At 34.1% G+C, this 19,084-nt stretch overlaps 1 protein-coding gene across 4 annotated transcripts in view; it reads right to left on the bottom strand.

Annotated features, from left to right (window-relative positions):
• Window positions 1–1,285: 1,285 nt before the first annotated feature.
• PRELID3A (PRELI domain containing 3A) overlaps window positions 1,286–19,084 on the bottom strand; it is a 32,634-nt gene continuing 14,835 nt past the window's right edge. For 3 of the 4 annotated variants that reach the window (XM_031946659.1, XM_023496249.2, XM_023496250.2), the window contains exons 2-6: window positions 17,440–17,608; window positions 17,122–17,211; window positions 12,840–12,910; window positions 12,625–12,727; window positions 1,286–2,756 (exon numbers count right to left, since the gene is read on the bottom strand). In XM_031946659.1, coding sequence (XP_031802519.1) covers window positions 2,685–2,756; window positions 12,625–12,727; window positions 12,840–12,910; window positions 17,122–17,211; window positions 17,440–17,577 — 474 coding nt within the window. In that variant the 5' untranslated portion in view covers window positions 17,578–17,608 and the 3' untranslated portion in view covers window positions 1,286–2,684. Of the gene's footprint in view, window positions 2,757–10,083; window positions 10,198–12,624; window positions 12,728–12,839; window positions 12,911–17,121; window positions 17,212–17,439; window positions 17,609–19,084 lie in introns of all 4 variants that reach the window. The other variant, XR_004230986.1, reaches the window with a different exon arrangement.

Below are 19,084 nucleotides of genomic sequence, written 5' to 3'. Positions count from 1 at the left end.
TCCAAGAAATGTGATAAAATCTTCTTCCATTCATGCCAAAAAAAAAAATGAAGAAATAAAGAAAAAGAAAGAAAAAAAGACATAGGTACCAGGACTAGGAATATAATGGCCCTGGCCAAAACACATCTGGAATGCTGTTACATTTGAGGCTGTACATTTTCAAAAGGACTTTGATAAACTTTGATCATATGGAAGAGCACAAATATATGTGTACAATATGTACACACACTCATTCACACGTGCCATAAGAGGGCTTGCTTGATAAATCTGGGATTGTTACCCTAGGGACAGGAAGACTCAAATGAAGCCATGACTGTTTCTCCATGTGTTTCAAGAACTGTCATGAAGAAAAAGAATTAGATTTGTTCTGTTTGACCCTCAACAGCAAAACTAGGTGTAATAGATGGAATAATGATAATAATATAGTATTAATATACATATATAATACTTTCAGGCTTACAAAACACACACACACACACACACACACATGCACACACACACGGGAAATCTCATGTAATCCTATGAGGTAGATGCTATCATTATTATCATCTTACAGATAAGGCAGGATCAGAGGTAATAATCATCTATGACAGGATTCAAACCCTTATCTACCTGACTAGTTCCATCAAAATCACTTCTATGTTTTTTTGTTTGTTTGTTTGTTTTTCCTGAGGCAATTGGGGTTAAGTGACTTGTCCAGGGTCACAAAGCTATGAAGTGTTAAGTGTCTGAGATCAAATTTGAACTCAAGTCCTCCTGACTTCAGGGCTGATGCTCTATCACTGCACCACCTAGCTACCCCACTTCTGTGTTTTTGAAATGTATTTTTATGTTCTATGTTGGGAGCGGGGAGACTTAGGGGAGAGGGAACTCTATGCACCTCAGGCAGAAATATGTGTTATGAAAAAAAAAATACACATAGCACCAAACACAGTGACATACGCCTGTGATCCCAGCCAACAGGAAGGCTGAAGCTGGCAGATCCTGACCTTCTAAGTTCTAAATTACAGTAGACCATGTCTGCTGAGTATCTACCCTAAATTTGTTATTGATATGATAAGCCTTCAAAAACATGGAGTTATTAGGTTGCCTCGAAAGAAGCCATGTGGCACAGCAGATAAAGCACTAACTCTGAAATCAGGAAAATCAGGCCCAAATCTGGCCTTAGACATTTCCTAGCAGCGTGACCCTGGACAAGTCACCTAACCCAGTTTGCCTCGGTTTTCTCATCTGTAAAATGAGCTGGAGAAGGAAATGGAAAACCATTCCAGTATTTTTACCCAGAAAATGCCAAATAGTTTCTCAGACACAGCTGAAACAACCAAACAACAACAAAAAGAAAGGAGATATGACCCAGATTGGTAAAAGACCAGATCAAAGTTCCCAGGCCAATCTACAGTGAAATCAGGCCCTCGAGAACTCCTGAAATTCCAGTGAGACAGATGGGGAAACTTCTTTTTTTTTTTTTTTTTTTTCTTTTTTTTAAAGAAAGACAGACAAACGGGCAGAGGCAAATAGAAACAGAGACAGAAAAACTGATGAAGATAAAGAAAAAAAAACATCACATACCTAAAGCAAAGAATATCCTAGAAAAATAGTTATTTCTCCTTAAAGTATCTCAAACAGCTTTGTTGATTTTATTAGTTAACAATAAACATAAATTAGGAAGATATATCCCCATTACCATTTCCAAATATTAGTTTAAAATAAGGATGTCATTCAAGTTATTAATTATGTAATTATAGCCAAGATCTATTTCTCAAATTCCCTCTAAATTTGTTGTACATGTAACATGGATGCAGGATATGTAAGGACAGTAAATACTGACAGGTAAATATGTGCCTTCTGAGGAGTGCCAAGATCTTACAATCATATAACCCATCTGCAGCAATATTCAGTTGTGCTTTGTCAATGCTCCTTTAATCCAAGTATTCTTAATTGGAAAACTTTTTAAAAAGTTGGTTTTTTAAAAATGTATTTCAAAATAATTGGTTTCCTTTGTAATCTTAAATATTTTATTTGATGCATTAAAAACATTTTTCTGAGAAGGGCTCTATAAGCTTCAACAGACTGCCAAAAAAATCTGTGAGCAATAAAGTTAAAAACCCCTGTTCTCGTCAAAGAAAATGAATTTTTTCTCCTTTGATCAAAGGAAATATTTCAGTCTATTATTGCAGTGAACTTCAAAGATTTAAGCAGAGACTTTAAGGAAATATTGTTTTATAATGTGAGGAAATTCTAATTTGAGGATTCACAGAGAATATGTCTTTTTTGGTCACAGTTTTTGAAATCTTAATTCCAATTTAATATTATTTTTAACCTGGGGGGGGAGGAGGGTGAGAGTGGGGAAGGGGAATCAAAGATTCACATTTACTCATTTGGTAAAAAAAGGTTACCTTTTCTCAGAAAATAAAATGACCCTTCTTGCAATTCCCACTATATTCATTCATATGGTTAATTCACAACTTCCTTTATAATTAATTTCCTAATTCAACTCATAATTGTTTTCTAGGTGTCTATTAATAGCTGAAGGTCTGATGAATCAAGTAGAGCCCCAAATTGCATATCAGCTCAAGATGGCACTTAGTAGGGAAAAACACACCCTTGCCTAGGTAGATTTCTGCATGTCCTCATTGCTTTGACATCTTGAGGCTGCTGCTGTTTTTGCTTTGTTGCATGCTTTGTCAAGGTGCTGCTGCTAGTTCCTCAAATTCTGTATTAAGTCTGCTGATCACCCATTCCAAGGCATCTCGACCCTGTCAGATAAAAGAGAGTGATGAACAACTTGCCAATGGATGAAATCCCCAAAGTTAAACAAATGGCACTACTAATCAATATTTCTTCTTTGGAGTCCATTAAGCCTCTATTCTACTACTTCTGCCAAAAAGGTTTTCAATAAATGAAGTTCTCTAGAATCAATCAATAAATCTCTTCTTCATATTGCTAAGAAAAGTTATGAAACATTAAGGCAATGACAGTATAAAACAATTATTGTAAAACTTCATTATTAATGTTATATAGATAGATCAGAAGGATGCATTCAAAAAGTCAGGACTTAGAATCAAAAAAGACCAGTGTTTGAATTCTATCTCAAACAATTCCTAACTATGTGATTCTGAGCAATTTCTCTCAGCCTCAGTTTTCTCATCTGTAAAATAGAGATAATAACAGCATCAATTTCATGAGGTTATAAGGGATCAAATGAGATAACACATGCAAAGGGCTTTGCAGACCTTAAAGTACTATATAAATGCTGGCTATAATCAAGCACTTACTAACTTTGTCATCTTAGGGAAATCACTTAACTTCTGTTTGTCTCAGTTTCCTCATCTGTAAAATGGCAATAATAATAGCACCTATCTCACAGGGTTGTTATGAGGATGAAAAAAGTTAATAATTATAAAGTTCCTAGCATAGTATTCACTTTACAAATGTTAGGGTATATAGCAATCTTAATTCTTTGTTCATAATTTCATTAATTTGCTATGCAAAAATCTGCATTTCTGCTTATAATGGCTATATAATGAAAATGATAATCAATTCATAGGATATTAGTTTCAAAGTGCTAATGATAATTCACCCCCAAGAAGTGAAATGACATGCCCAAGTAAATGGCAAAACCAATTCTTTAATCAGGTCTCATGAATCAAAGTTCAAGGTTCTTTCCAATGTCATGCTGCTTCTATAATTAAATCTGTTTTTCAAACACTGACAATAGGATTTTGAACAGTATTACAGGAAAAGTATTTAATAAGTAAAGAGTTACTACCATAGGAAAGAGTTAGTGGAAAGAATGTTTACATAAATATATCCAAATCTTTTAAAAGAACAGTTAAAAAGTTTGTAGCACAAGAGCTTAGAATCTGCCATAGACCCACTGCCCTGCCAAAAATATACATGTATGAATAAATTAAATACACAATAACCAAATGAACATTTGTCAGTTACTTCAGTATTAAAAGAAAAGCAAAGTATTGATTCTTCTACTTATCAATTTTTAAAAATGAACATATTTTAGAAATAATCAGGATGTTCCAACCATTTAGGTTTGAAGCACATTTAGAAGATAAATCAATACTCGAAAAATATCTCCAACAGAAAATATTACTACCCCTAACTTTTTTGAACCACCTTAACTTTCAGCATTGCTAATTACTAAGGATTTTTTTTTTATTTTGAAAAAGGACTTCTTTGAAACAATTATGAAATAGGAGAGGCATAGTAAGTTCTAAAAATCAAACTAAAATATGATATAGACTCCTTGAGAGCACAGACTGTTTGATTTTTGTCTTTGTTTCTTAGAACCCAATGTCATTCTTGGCTTGGTACTTAATAAAATCTTGTTTGACTGACTACTAACTTTTCAGTTACCAGCAGTTACTGCCATAATATTTTCTGGGAATTATAAATTGCTGCTCATTAGCAACTTGCTTACTTGCAAGGATCTACATAACCTCAAATGGGAGGTAGAAAGGAGGAATTTTAGGATTATTGTGAAACATTATAATTTTTATATATTCAATTGACTCAATGGAGAGAGTGCTAGGGCTGGAGTCAGGAAGATCTAAGTTCAAAGCCAGACTCATACCTGTACTATGTGACTCCAGGCAAGTCACTTGACCTGTCTGCCTCAGTTTTCTCAACTGTAAAATGGAAGTAATAATAACACCTACCTTGCACCGTTATTGTAACAATCAAATGAGATAGCATTTGTAAACTACTTACTTAGCATAGTGTCTAATACATAGAAGCACTTAATAAATGCTTATTCACTATTCACAGTCTTGTTGTGAAGATCAAATGAGATATTTATAAAGCATTTTAATACAGTGTAGGCACTCAATAAATATCTGTTCTTTTCCCCACCACATTGCCTTGTTAGCCAGTCTTCAAAAAAGACAGCATTGACAAACCCCATCCAAAGGAGGATTTGGGTCATCTTCTGATTTGTGAGTCTGATTGTCCACAAATCCCCAAAGGATTTTCTTTTTTCTTTATTATAGCTAACAACACCTTCACATTTGCATCAGAAATCTAGTTTTAACACAGTGACTTTTCAGTTGGTTTTGGATAATATCTTGTTATTTTCCCTAAAACTGAATAGGACTGAACATAAAAAGAAACAGAGAATAATGTGTACAAAAGGATTGCAAGTGAAAGGAGCCAGTGTAAAAATCAGTACCATTCTGGAGCTCAGCAAAGATGAAGAAGCTCCAGATTTAGGTTGTGGGTGTGGGGAGTGGGTGGGGGGTGGAGAATAAATCACAAGGGGAATTTGGTTGTAATGCATGAAAAGGATTCAGTGTTTTAGTAAGATTCCAAAAGAGGAATGAAAGAAAAAGGGTAAGCCCATGTATAAAGACAAGTATTATAAAAAATAAGAGCAAGACTAAAACCAAAATAATGGCACAATTTGAAAGATATACATATATATTTATATATATTTGCCACTCAGTGGCAAAGCTGGAAAGCACTTTTAGAAATCCTCTAGTCAGTCAACAAGAAATTAATAAGTGTTTACTATGCATCAGACATTGCTTCTGAAATCCTTCACAACTTTGCTCACTTTGGGGGACTTCTTAGTGTAAAATCTGGCCACTTAATTCTATTTAATGAGAAAATTTAAGGACTGAGTTTATGTACTCTCTGAGCACACACATTCATGAGCAAGCATGCTAATTTAATGCATTTAACACATTTTTTTCTGTAAATATTAGAAGAGCTCAAAGTTGGTTTCAAGGTAGTGGTTTTTGTCAACTTAAGCAACAACTTAATAAACTAAGTCTGGAAACCACATAGCTTCTATTTGTTAATTGATGGAACAATGTGCGCACACATGCTGAATAAATAAGTCCTAGAAAGCTTGGCAATCATAGAGAATGTGGCTCTGAAGGTTATTACAGGTGTAAAGCTGCAGGGCAGGAATGTGAGAGTATCAGTCCATCTAAAGAAGGAGAAAACTATTTTGTTCTCAAGCCACTGTGCTGAGATAGCACAAACTACTTATTGCAAAAAAGTCTACCAAAAAAAAAACACCAAAAAACATTAACAAACTAACTGCTATTTCAGTTTCCATTTGTTGTTCCGTAGTTTTCAGTCATGTCTAACTCCTCATGATTTCATTTGGGGTTTTCTGGGAAAAGATACTGTAATGGTTTGCCATTTCCTTTTCCAGCTCATTTTACAGATGAGGAAACTGAGGCAAACAGGGTTAAGTGACTTGCCCAGAGTCACTATCTCCAAGCCCAGCACTCTATCAACCATGTCACTTTACTTCCCCTCATTATTTATTATTAATCTGTGACTAAAAAAGCAGTTGGCAGCAAATTTAACTAATATGTGAAAATTCAAGAAAATTGTAAATGTCTAAGGGTCATTAAAAAGAAACTGTGGCTACCACAGAGCTAAAAGTAAAGGAAATGTTGCCATATCAATTCATGTTAGGAGACCAGCCAAGTTTCTTTATTGCTGAAATTTTACTCCAATGACCTAAAATGAATGTTACAAGCTAAAGTATGTAAACTTTTAAATTTTAACTAAAATGAAATATTTCCCTTCATCAGTTTATAACTTTTAGAATAATTGTTATGTAAATTTTTAAAAGTAGTTACTAATTAGAAGAACACAAGATATATGCAACAAGAGAACTGTGTGGTTCTCACACATATATTGTATCTAGGATATACTGTGACATATTTAACATGTATAGGACTGCTTGCCATCTGGGGGAGGGGGTAGAGGGAGGGAGGGGAAAAGTTGGAACAGAAATGAGTGCAAGGATTAATGTTGTAAAAAATTACCCAGGCATGGGTTCTGTCAATAAAAAGTTATAATTATTTAAAAAAAAAAAAAAAGAAGAAGAAGAAGAACATAGGATAGTTTACCTCTCAGAGCTGTGGAGGAGGAAGGAATCTGTGACCAAAGAAGAACTAGAAATCATTATTTGTAAAGTGCTTAAACTCTTGAGTTCATGCACTGAGGTTCAGACAAGCAAGCATTTTAAGGCTAATTACCAATTGGACAATACTCTATTAGCATTTGCTTGAAAAATGGCCCACCCCACCATTCTGTGCTGGCTTGATCTGTTGATGTATAGAGAGATGAGGAGGAGGGAGAAAAGGGTGGAATAAGAAAGCCAGAGTGACTCCTGGCAGGATTCTTGTGGCCCTTCCTCTCTTGTCCACAAAGAATAAAGATTAAGGACTTTTACTTATCCTGGCTGATTCTAAAGTATCCAGGGTCATCACAATTATTGATCATAAAATAGATAATTTTGATTATATTAAGTTAAAAAGTTTTTGTACAAACAAAACTAATGCAGACAAGATTAGAAGAGAAACAATAAAATGGGAAGATATTTTTACATTCAAAAGTTCTGATAAAGGCTTGATTTCCAAAATATATAGAAAACTGACTCAAATTTATAAGAAATCAAACCATTCTCCAAATGATAAATGGACAAAGGATATGAACTGATAATTTTCAAACAAAGAAATTGAAACTATTTCTAGTCCTATGAAAAGGTGTTCCAAATTACTATTGATCAGAGAAATGCAAATTAAAATAACTCTGAGATACCACTAGACACCTCTCAGACTGGCTAAGATGACAGGAAAAGATAATGACAAATGCTGGAGAGGATGTGGGAAAACTGGGATACTAATACATTGTTGGTGGAACTATGAACAAATCCAACCATTCTGGAGAGCAATTTGGAATTATGCTCAAAAAGTTATCAAACTGTGCATACCCTTTGACCCAGCAGTGTTACTACTAGGCTTATATCCCAAAGAGATCTTAAAGACAGGAAAGGGACCCACATGTGCAAAAATGTTTGTGGCAGCCCTTTTTGTAGTGGCAAGAAACTGGAAACTGAGTGTATGCCCATCAATGGGAGAATGGCTGAATAAATTGTGTGTTATGTTCTTCTCTAAATTATAATATTCTCTGGGAGCAGGTTTCTTGGAGGGCTTCTGGGAGCATCCTTCCTTTCAGTTCTGAATAATCACCCCAAATGCAGCCAGGAGTTAAAGTTCAAATCCTTTATTATCTCCTTCAAAGTCTTATCTCCTTCACTTAGGGGTCAGCTAGTTTTTCTTACAGGCCTTCTGTAGTCTTGGTTCCGAGAGCTTAAGCTGCCTTCTCTGGCTTGAGAATCTCTTCGAGTGAATCCTGGCTGAGGCTCCAAGAGCTTCTAGTGGGCTTCTATGTCTGGCCCTGAGAGCTTCTTGCTTATATGCTGTACACTGAGTATACACCAATCACTAGGAAACCATTATTTGTTGTAGGATTAAATTAGTGCTAAACTAGATTTAACCACTGTCTCCTCAATTCCACTTACATAGCACCTTGTAAAAATCCTAACAATTGTGGTATCTGAATGCTATGGAATATTATTGCTCTGTAAGAAATGACCAATAGGAAGATTTCAGAGAGACCAGGAGAGACTTACATGAACTGATTGAGTGAAGAGTGAAAAGAGAGAGTGAAAAAAGAGAGAGACTCAGTGAAAAGAGCAGAACCAGGAGATTATTATACACGGCAACAAGACTATATGATGATTAGTTCTGATGGATGTGGTTCTCTTCAACAATGAGTGAATCAAACCAGTTCCATTTGTGCAGTTTTAAGAGAACCATATATACTCAGAGAGAGAGGACTATGGGAACTGAGTGTGGGCCACAACATAGCATTTTTCACGCTTTCTGTTGTTATTTGCTTGCATTTTTGTTTTCCTTCTCAGGGTTTTTTTTTTTTTTTTTGTGCAGCAAGATAACTGTATATTGGATTTACCATATGATTTAACATATTTAACATGTATTGGACTACCTGGCATTTAAGGGAGGGAGTAGGGGGAAGGAGAGGAAAATTTGGAACAAAAGGTTTTGCAAGGGTCAATGCTGAAAAATTACCCATGCATATGTTTTGTAAATAGAAAGAGATAATAGTAAAAAAAAAAAAAAAAAAAAAAAAAAAAGATTAACTTAAAAAAATAAAATAAGAAAGTAGTTATTGAAAGTAAGCATCAAAGACAACTTTCAGAGAATAAATTGCTTTTACTAGAAACTACAGAAAAATGAATTGATATGGTTTTTATCTAGAAATAAAATCTTGAGGGACAACTAGGTGGTGCAGTGGACAGAGCACCAGCCCTGAAGTCAGGAGGACCTGAGTTCAAATCTGTTCTCAGACACTTAACACTTCCTAGCTGTGTGACCCTGGGCAAGTCACTTAATCCCAATTGTCTCAAAAAAAAAAAAAGAAATAAAATTTTGTCATGAAATAATAACTCACATTTGCATAACATTTTAATCTTACAAATATTTTAGCTAAATTATTTCACTTTTGTTAATCAACCAATTAAAAAACATTTATTAAGTACCTAGTATATGCCAGGCACTGGGCTAAGAAACACTGGATCCTCATAACAACAACTCATAACAACAATTTAAAGAAATATTATGGATATTATCCCCTTACATTACAGTTGAGGAAAGAAGGGCTCAGAGATCACAAAAAAAAAAACAAAAAACTTTATGATCACATAGGCAGGAATTTTGGATTCATATTCTTATCTCTCTTGATGCTTTCTTCTATTTTGCCATGCTGTCTTTTTAGGAGAAAATGCAGCATATGAGTCTGAATGACCTATTTCATACTGTTTACTAAATTTGCCCTCAATCCAAGAGCCAATGTCAATATTAAAGAACAGATTACTTTTTCAGCTTTCAAGAAATAAAAATAGCAGCATGTTACTCTATGGTACTTGCTTTGATTCATAAATCAAGACCCAAATTAAATTCATAATGGGCTGTAGCAGGGTTTAAAAGGATCCAAAAAACAGCTTATTCCATTTAGACAAGGCATTTCTTGAGCCATATTCTAGTGAATGGAATTCACTTGGGTAAATGGAACCTGAGATCTCCAGTTTTTCAATCCCTGCCTTATAGTAATGAATAAGGGTGCTAAGGAAATGGTGTTACACAGTTCATGCAAAGGAATCTGTAAACTCCTCCCTCCCACTTCCCATTCCCCCAAACAACATACCATGCACACATTCAATAAAATGGTAAGATGCTATACCAGGGTCAATAATGCTGTAGTTACCACTATTTATCCCAAATGGTAGGTGTTTGGATGCAGTTAGCTTACAGCACTTTCAGAATTTTGAATTATCCACTCAATAGCAGCCCACCCCTGGAGCAACACAGAAAAGATTTACAAAATAGAGTGAGACTTTCCAATGATCACTCTAGAGCACTGTCAATAAAGCTGGGGGAAAAAAACAGCCTACAACAATTGAAAGAACAAGAAAGGCCCTACTTAATACAATAGACTTTTAACATTTGTAGGTTATTTATTGGGTTCAGAAATTAGTTGCTGTTCATTCAATATGCACAAATTTTTCCCATATAAGCAGACCATCTGTTACATTCAAGATCTCAGATAGCAGGGATGTTAATTAGCAAACTGAGTTTTCATTCATTTCTTTGAGATTGGGAAAAATAAAGGAGTCACTTCATTTAAGATATGCACAGCCAGTCCAGTGAAAGTCAATGGCAAAGTTGATAATACTCTGATCTGGAACATTCTCTCAGGTTTTCTAGGAGCCAAGACAATGGGAATTAGGGTACCTACTTGGGAATGGATTAGAAGGAGTGAAACTTTAGAGCATGTGCCTACTCCTCTCCATGATTCTGATAAGAATTCTACTAAAAATCATTATCATAACACAAGTTTTCCAACCTTGTTATATGTCAATACTCATTTTTAGATCAAGGGTTTTTAATCTTTTTTCTGTTATGAATCTTTTATATGTATGTATATGAAATCTATGGAACCCTTCTCAAAAGATTTTTAAATATATAAAATAAAATTCATAGTATTACAGGGAAAAGCAACTATAATAAGATCCAATTATCAAAATAATTTTTAAAAAATGAGTTTACCCATATATTTTAACATATTTAACATGTATTGGTCTTAGGGGAGGGAGTATGGGGAAGGAGGGGGAAAAGTTGGAACAGGGGTTTTGCAAGGGTCATTACTGAAAGATTACCCATGCATATGTCTTGTAAATAAAAAGTTATAATAAGAATTAAAATAAAAATTAAAAAAAAAAAGAAAAGTGGAAAAAAAAATAAAAAGAGTTTACTAATCCCAGGTCAAGTACCTCTCACTGTCCCAACTTTAAGGAAATAAAATACAACCATTATTAGTAATATGTGAAATAGTTTTAAAACAAAAAACAAAACCAACACTGCAACCATTGAGTTTAATTGTCAAATGAAATATTTTTTGCACCAAGGCTTCAATACAGCATGCCCTAAAACAAAATTGGATGGAATTAGAGATAATTTAGCATTACTCAAAGGATAATACTTAATCCAACCCTTTGTAATTTTCCAAAGTCTCTCAAATGAGCTTGCCTGAAACTGCCTGAATCTCTCAAATTCTAATCTTTGTGAAAACAGAATAAACTCATCACTTTATATGGTGAGGTAGAAAAACCCTGTCAGAAGACCTGGATTTAAAGTCTAGCTTTGAGGAGCAACTGGATGGCACGGTAGACACAGCATCAGTCTTGGAGTCAAAGGATCTAAATCCAAATAAGGTCTCAGACACTTATCACTTACCAGCTGTGTGACCCTATGCAACTTAACCCCAGTTGCCTTGCAAAATTTTTTTAAAGTTCAGTTTTACCTGTGTATGCCTAGGTAAATCCTCTAGCATCTCTGAGTCTCATGGTTGGACTAGATAACCAGCTCTAAATCTGTTTTATCATCCTAGGATTTATGTGAATAATGGTTTTCAACCAGTATGTGACTTTGGGGTTGAATGAATATAAAATATAAAGACTTGAAAGAAGAACAAAATGATTTTCAGATGGAAAAAATTAAATAAGCCAGAGAAATTACCAGAAGACAAGACTAAGCAATGGACCTGATCTACTAAGTGATATACCTTTTCTTTTCCAGTGAGCTCAAAGAACTCATATACAGTAGAAGTATGAGGAGATTTTATCAATTTTATCATGAATTCTCAGACACTACTGGCTAACTTTCCAATTGTGATCCTAGATGAGGTTGGTTATCGACTGGGAAAAAAGTAGGAAGCATGAATGACTTACTTACTAAGATACCCTCCATTATCTTTTCCAATATTGGTGCTACAAAGCACACTTCTGCCTCAACATCTCTGTTCTAACTGTGGTTCCTGTGTGTCGTTACTCTCGTTCCATCAGAATCAAGATGCACTGGGGTTCAGGAATCCTTAGGGAAGTCATTTTACCAATTCCAAAAACTCAGCAAAATGCACTTAAATATGAAAGTATTGGAAATTCATACTATCTTTCTTGACTTTGTTTTAATGAAATATTCATTGAGCCTGTAACATTTGGTATGATTTATTTGCTAACTTTGCTGGCCCTCTCTACTGATTGAAATATTCTCATCTAAGCCTAGGTCTCTAGGCACCTAACCCATATTGTATGGTCTAAAACTTTATTTGGTGGAAATTGTGACTCTTGGAACTTAGCACAAGAGGAAGATAATGATTAAAATATTTCATACCTTGAATTTTAGCAACATATGCACCCATGGCACTGGAGCTTGCAATACATACCTTCCGTGCATTGGATGATATGGTGTTTGCCATTAAGCTTTCCAAGTAGCTGCCTAAGCTAAATCCCTTCACAGTGATGACTGCTTCATGTGTCAGCACCGTCCTATAGAGGAGCATACCCAGAAGAATTCACTGGCATTCAAAAAGACAACGGTTCTTCCCCCTGTCCTCACCCTCCATATTTGACTTGCAAACGTAAAGTTATGACTACTTACATTTCAGGGTTGTCAGGATGAGGTGTGTACACCAACCTCTCATTCACCAACACCAAATTTGTGAGCGTGATCTTTAAAAAACAAAACAAAACAGAAAACTTCCATTTTTTAATTCCTCTTTTAAGGTCTCCCCAAATCATAATTCATTAATTGCCTATGTTCTGTCACTTTAAATAATAGTCCTTATTGAGACCAGACAGGAAGCAGCATCTGGCATTGGTACTAATTGTCCCTAAAACCTCAGGGGAAGTTATCTCCTAGGTATTCCTGTTGTTAACTTCCACTTGCTTATCTTCCCTGCTGAGAATGGTATTGGCTTTCAGAATATTTCCAAACACAATCAAGAGGTTCCAGCAGTTGTGGAAAAGGACAATATATTCTTCAGTTAATTCTCAAAAGAATGAGGTAGCTATTCTCTCCACACATATCCAAAAGATTCATCTTGAAATACAAGTTCCTCAGGAACTCATAAGAGTGTTTTAGACCTATAAACAAAGTTTGTGTCATTTAGAATGATTATCTCCATTTTAAAAGTAACTTATGCTTTGTATCAGCAAAGTCAAAATTTATCAACTATCTGTGCAAAACTTTTCCTTAATGATAGCCCAGAAAACTAAAGCTTTGTAAATTGATAGCTTTATGAGCTTTTCAACTCTCTTAATGCCAACTCCAGATCTCATTTTCAAGAGATCAAAAGCAGCACAAACTCCTGGAAGTACTGAGGTCTTATATAGCCTGTAATTAAGAGACTCTCACAGCCCTAAGAAAATCAAAACCAACCTCTTGATGAATGGAGTCAGGTCTATAAATGTGGAAATATGTAGAGAAGAACTGCACATGTTCAACATGTATTGTATTACTTGTTTTCTAGGGGAGAAGGGTAGGAGAAAGGGAGGGAGAAAAATTTGGAACACAAGGTTTTGCAAGGGTGAATGTTCAAAATTCTTTGCATGTATTTTTTTTAATTGAAATTTTTTGTTGCAAAAATATATGCAAGGATGATTTTTCAACACTGATCCTTGAAAAACCTTGTGTTCCAATCCCCCCTCCTCCTACTTGCTCTCCTAGATGGCAAGTAATCCAACACATCTGCATGTATTTTGAAAATAAAAAGCTGTATTTAAAAAAAAAAAGTCAGGTCTGGAATCTCTAGAGAGCTTAGAATTGTCACATGGATGAGAAGTGCTCAAAAATGGGACAGTTGTCTAAAGAGACTAATTTATATGACTAGGGAACTTACTGATTGACTCAGACTTTGAAAAGACATAAGCTTAGGAAATGAAATGGAGAATTAATACAAAGGAACAACAGTGTGAGGAGAGCTAAAGTTCAAGAGCTACAAGTGAGGAAATCTAAAAATCACAAAATTGGGTTTTTGTTTTATATGCCAGGGGAAAAAAAGGAAAATCAGAGAAGGGATAGCATGAGTGCTCACTGTTGATGGAAGGATAACAACAACAGAGAGAAAGCAGAACTAGGAAATTCTTATGTTTCTGTTTCCTCTGCCAAGAACAACTTTTGGACTAGAAAGGGCAGAATAAATATGACTACAAGGAACCTGAAACTGATAACTGAGAAGATAGTGAGAGAGGGCTGAGCTGTCCCTAAGGAGTTCATATCACTAGGTCTAACTGAGCCATGACTGCATAGCTACTTTCAGTGAAACTTGAAGTTCACAGATAGTCAAAGAAGTGCGACAAGATAAAAGAGCAAATGTCTTTATTTTCAAAAATGGGAAAGAGTGGTACCTATAATATATACTTCATTGATTTTGATGCCTGCCCAAACTCTATAATATATTCTGAAAGGCAAAATTGCTAAACATTTAGAAAAGTAAGAGATGTTGATAAGAAGCTGGCATGGTTTTATCATGCATAGGTCGTGCCAGATTAATCTCATTTCCTTTTCTTTTTTCTGATAGAGTCACCAGATTAGAAGATCAAGGACATGATATAGATAAAACTTACTTAGAATTTGAGCACAGTGTTGACAAAGTTGCTCATGTTTTTCTTGTGGACAAGATAGAATAGTGTAGGCTATACCATACTCAACAGGTAGTTAATGTAATTATGGTTGGATATAAACTTAGAGATCTCAAGTGGAATTTGTCCTTGAATCTATTTGGATTGATATTTTATTAGTGTGGGGTTTTGGGGGGAAGGTGTAATTCATGGAGAAGAAGGAAACTATTAATTACGTACTTTTAAAAAAATACAAAATACTCTAAAAGTGATTTCACATGTTTTCTGTTATTTTGTATGTGGAAACATTCACATTTGTTGGTGTTTGCTAAGTTTGAAGTAATAAAGAATAAAGATAATTTTATTTAAAAAATACATTTTTATCAGGGACTTAAATATAGGCATAAATGGAATGATCATCAAATCACCAGGCCAAACAATGTGAAGAGGAATCATTAATATGCTAAATGACAGAGTCAAGAGCCAAAGAGACTGTGACAGACAAGAATACTGAGTTAAATATAATAAGAAAAAGTTTAACAGAGCTCAGTATTTATAAAGTTTTATATGACTACTGAGGGGGGAAAAAAACCCAACTTCAAAAGGACAAGATGGGAGAAAAAGAACTATGTAGCAGTTAGCTAAAAAAGATTTGGGGATTTAATGTAGTACAAGATCAGTTGACTGACAGACAAAAAGGCAAATTTGATCTTAGAATACATTAAGAAAGACAGTTTCCAGGCCTGAGGAGGTGATAGTTCTACCATATTCAGTCATATTCATTCCATATCTTATATTATATATAATTGAATATATGAATTGAATTATATGAATATATATGAATATATGGTTATATATTATATATATGGTTATATTATATATATGAATATATGAATATAACATATATTCATATAATTGAATATAATATAATAAGGTTATATTCAATTCTTGGTACCACATTTTAGTAAGGAGATTGATGAAACTGAGGATGACAGTAATATTTATACAGGAATTTTAAATTATAAAGTGCTTTGTATACATTAGCTCTTATAAGCCACACAATAAACCCTATAGGTTAAGTACTATAGATATTAAGGATAGTGATAGTACTAGATTTGCTACTTCATTGTATAAGGTCTTACCAAATAAGGAAACTTCCTTTATCAATGAAGTTGTCAACTTTTTTTTATACTTAAGAGAGCTGTTTGAGAGCACTGAAAAGTTAAATGATTTTACCAAAATCGCACAGACAGTATATGTCAGAAGGAGAACTTGAACCCGGTACTATCTGGTCATGAGACTGGCTTTTTATTTGTTATACCAAATTACCTCCCAGCTTTTGGGTCTCCTAATTTTACAGATGAGGAAAATAACAACCAAAAGAAATGGTTAATTGGCTTGTCCATGATCATACAACCAACCAGCATCAGAGACAAGATTTCAATCCAATTTTACTAAGTCTAGCCCTTGATTACTAAAGATTACCTGAAGAAGAGTGAACAGGATGGTCAAGAACCTTGAAATTATACTACATGAGGAAGTGATAAAAGAATTGGTCATATTTAATTGAGGAAAAAAAGGTTAGGTGGTGAACATGGTGGCTGTTTTCAAGTATTTAAAGAATTGTCTTCTAATGAGGGATTAGAGTTGGTCAGTCTGATTCAGAATAAAGTAGCCAAGATTGGAAGTGACTGAGAAGTAAATTTAGTTTTATGGATGGGAGCCTTTCTAATAATTAATGCTATCCTAAAGTGAAATAGACTTCCTCAAAAATGAATGGGTTCCCTCTCAATGGGAATTTTCAAGCAAAATATCTGTCAAGCACATGGAGATTCTTTTTCATGTATGCTTTGGACAAAATGGCAGTCCCTTCTCATTCTGAAATTCAGAGATTTTGTAATTTACAATTACCATACTTGGAACTATCATACATAAAAGTTAATAAGAGTTTCTAAAATTTTTAATTTTATCCAATAGTATTCTTAAATTCAAGATTCCCATAAACATGTGAACTTTTCAGATTTGGCATAAAGGTAGGGATGCAGTCATTTTCTTTATGCTTCTTCAGAAAAAAAAAGATAACTGCAACTCAAGCTCATGTTCTTTCCTTACAGTTTTGGTCAGAAGACATAGACGGCACTGTTGTTTTTAAAAAATGAAATAACAAAAAGTAACTCTAAAAATACTTATGAATATCTCTACTCTGTTTACTAAGAAACACCCTCTTTAGTCAAAAATTTGAGAGTGTTTTGAAGATAAAATCATAAACTTTATTCTACAAAAAAATTAAAATTCTTTCCACACTCAATTTATTAACTTACATTAGTAGAACATAGCTCCATTTTTTTCCCCACTGGATCTACAACAGAATGTTCTTGAATATATGTCAAAGTCCTATTGGTTCCCAAGACCTGAAAGATAAAAAAAGTCTTAAGTGTTGGGAAAATGCATGACAGAAACTCATAAATGGCCAATGTGTCAATAACTAAAGAGGAGTAAGTACTTAAAAGCAAGGTTTATGTCAAAATAATAATCATGTTCTTAACTGTTTAGCAGATAGTTTGACTGACATCTCTAGAACAACAAAGATTATGGTATAGAGAGCTATTAAAAAAGAATAATTTCATATAAGAACTTACCGCTTTCACAAGAGTTGGAAGTCCCCACTCTGTGCTGAGAAGACGATGGCTATGTAACCTTCCCTGGTTATCAAGGTTCCTGTCTAACACATCCACTCCTACTACACAAGGGTTCATAGGATTTGGATATTTTCTCATAGCAGCTTTGATGACAGTGTCCCATGGGTGGCTATGGGAAAAATGCAATTAGCCATATGAATTGGCACATCAGCATTTTTAAAAATATGCTTACATATGTAAAGATACTTGGACTATTAATACCCAACTCCCAGATCAAACCTACATTTAGAAATAATAATAGCTAGAATTTATATATTGCTTTAAGGTTTGCAAAATGCTTCATAAATATTATTTCATTTGATCTTTATAATAACACTGTATAATAGATGTTATTATTATCTCCACTTTACAGATAAAGAAACAGCTGTATAGGTTAAGTGATCTGCCCAGGATCAAACAGCTAGTAAGCATTCTAAACTGCATTTGAATAAAGATCTCTTGATTCCAGGTCCAGCATTTTCTCCTCTATGTCATCTAGCTAGCAAATCTCGTGAATACTAAAATGTTCCCTGTGTCTGTCATTTCTTCAATAAACTTCAGGAGTAGCAATTTTTATAAAATTTACTTTTCATTTTCACTGATATTTTTGCTTTTATATCTGCTACATTTCCAAATATCCCTTTCATCCATACCAATTAAGTCATTCTACAAAAAAAAAAACCCAAAATTTAAAAAGACAAATCAACATATCAACCATATCTGACTATATATGCAATCTTCCATACTCATTGTGCCCACCTGTACAATGAAAGGCAAGAAGTACATTTTTTCAGCACTTCTCTGGGACCAAGAAATGCCATTATAATGACCTAGAGCTCAATTTCAGAGGTTTTTTTCTTCTTTTTTTGAGTTCTTTCCATCTGTTCTGTCATAGTCACCACCTATACTGTTTTTTAAGGTCTCTTTATTTTATTTTATATTAGTTCTTTCTTTTCACACTTCTCTGGTTTCTTCATATTTATTATTTTTATAGCACAGTGCTAGTTTATTACATTTATAAAGAAAAATCTGGTTAGTGTTTCCCCTAGTTGGCAGGCATCTTTTTTTTTTTTTGTTTGTTTTAAACAGTTCTTTGCTTCCAACATTCTCTTAAATGAACATTTTATTTCAAGGCATATGTCAAGGAGTTTGATGTCTGGGTCAAAGGATTATAAACATTTTAATCTCCCCATTTTGCATAATTTCCTACTGTTTTCAATATAGTCATAAATGTAGAAACGCTATTAATTTTACAGATCTATTTGATATTCTACTGAAGCCATTAATTATCAAGATTAGGTTGTCTCTACTTGATCCCTAGCTGCCTTTGAAAACTACAGTTAGTTTAAAAATTTTTTTTGAGCTCAGTTTTTTTAGGAACTGTTATTTTTATTCTTTGCTGGTTATCTAAGCATTCTTTCTTATATCATCAGTAGGTAAAAATATTTTGTTTGCCTATTTTTATAGGTTTTTAAAAAAATGTTTCTTTCTCTTCTCTTATTGCTTTTTATTTCTAACATTCTATTAATGGCCAGAAAAGGGGGTCTTCTTACTTTATTTGTGCATTTATTTGGGAGTCTTCTAGTATTTCCTCAGCATGGCATAA

Source organism: Sarcophilus harrisii, chromosome 1, assembly GCF_902635505.1.
Source record: "Sarcophilus harrisii chromosome 1, mSarHar1.11, whole genome shotgun sequence".
In the NCBI taxonomy this organism is placed as follows: Eukaryota; Metazoa; Chordata; class Mammalia; order Dasyuromorphia; family Dasyuridae; genus Sarcophilus; species Sarcophilus harrisii.
The sequence above is the reverse complement of the archived record's forward strand: the minus strand, read 5'-3'. Positions and strand labels throughout refer to the sequence as shown.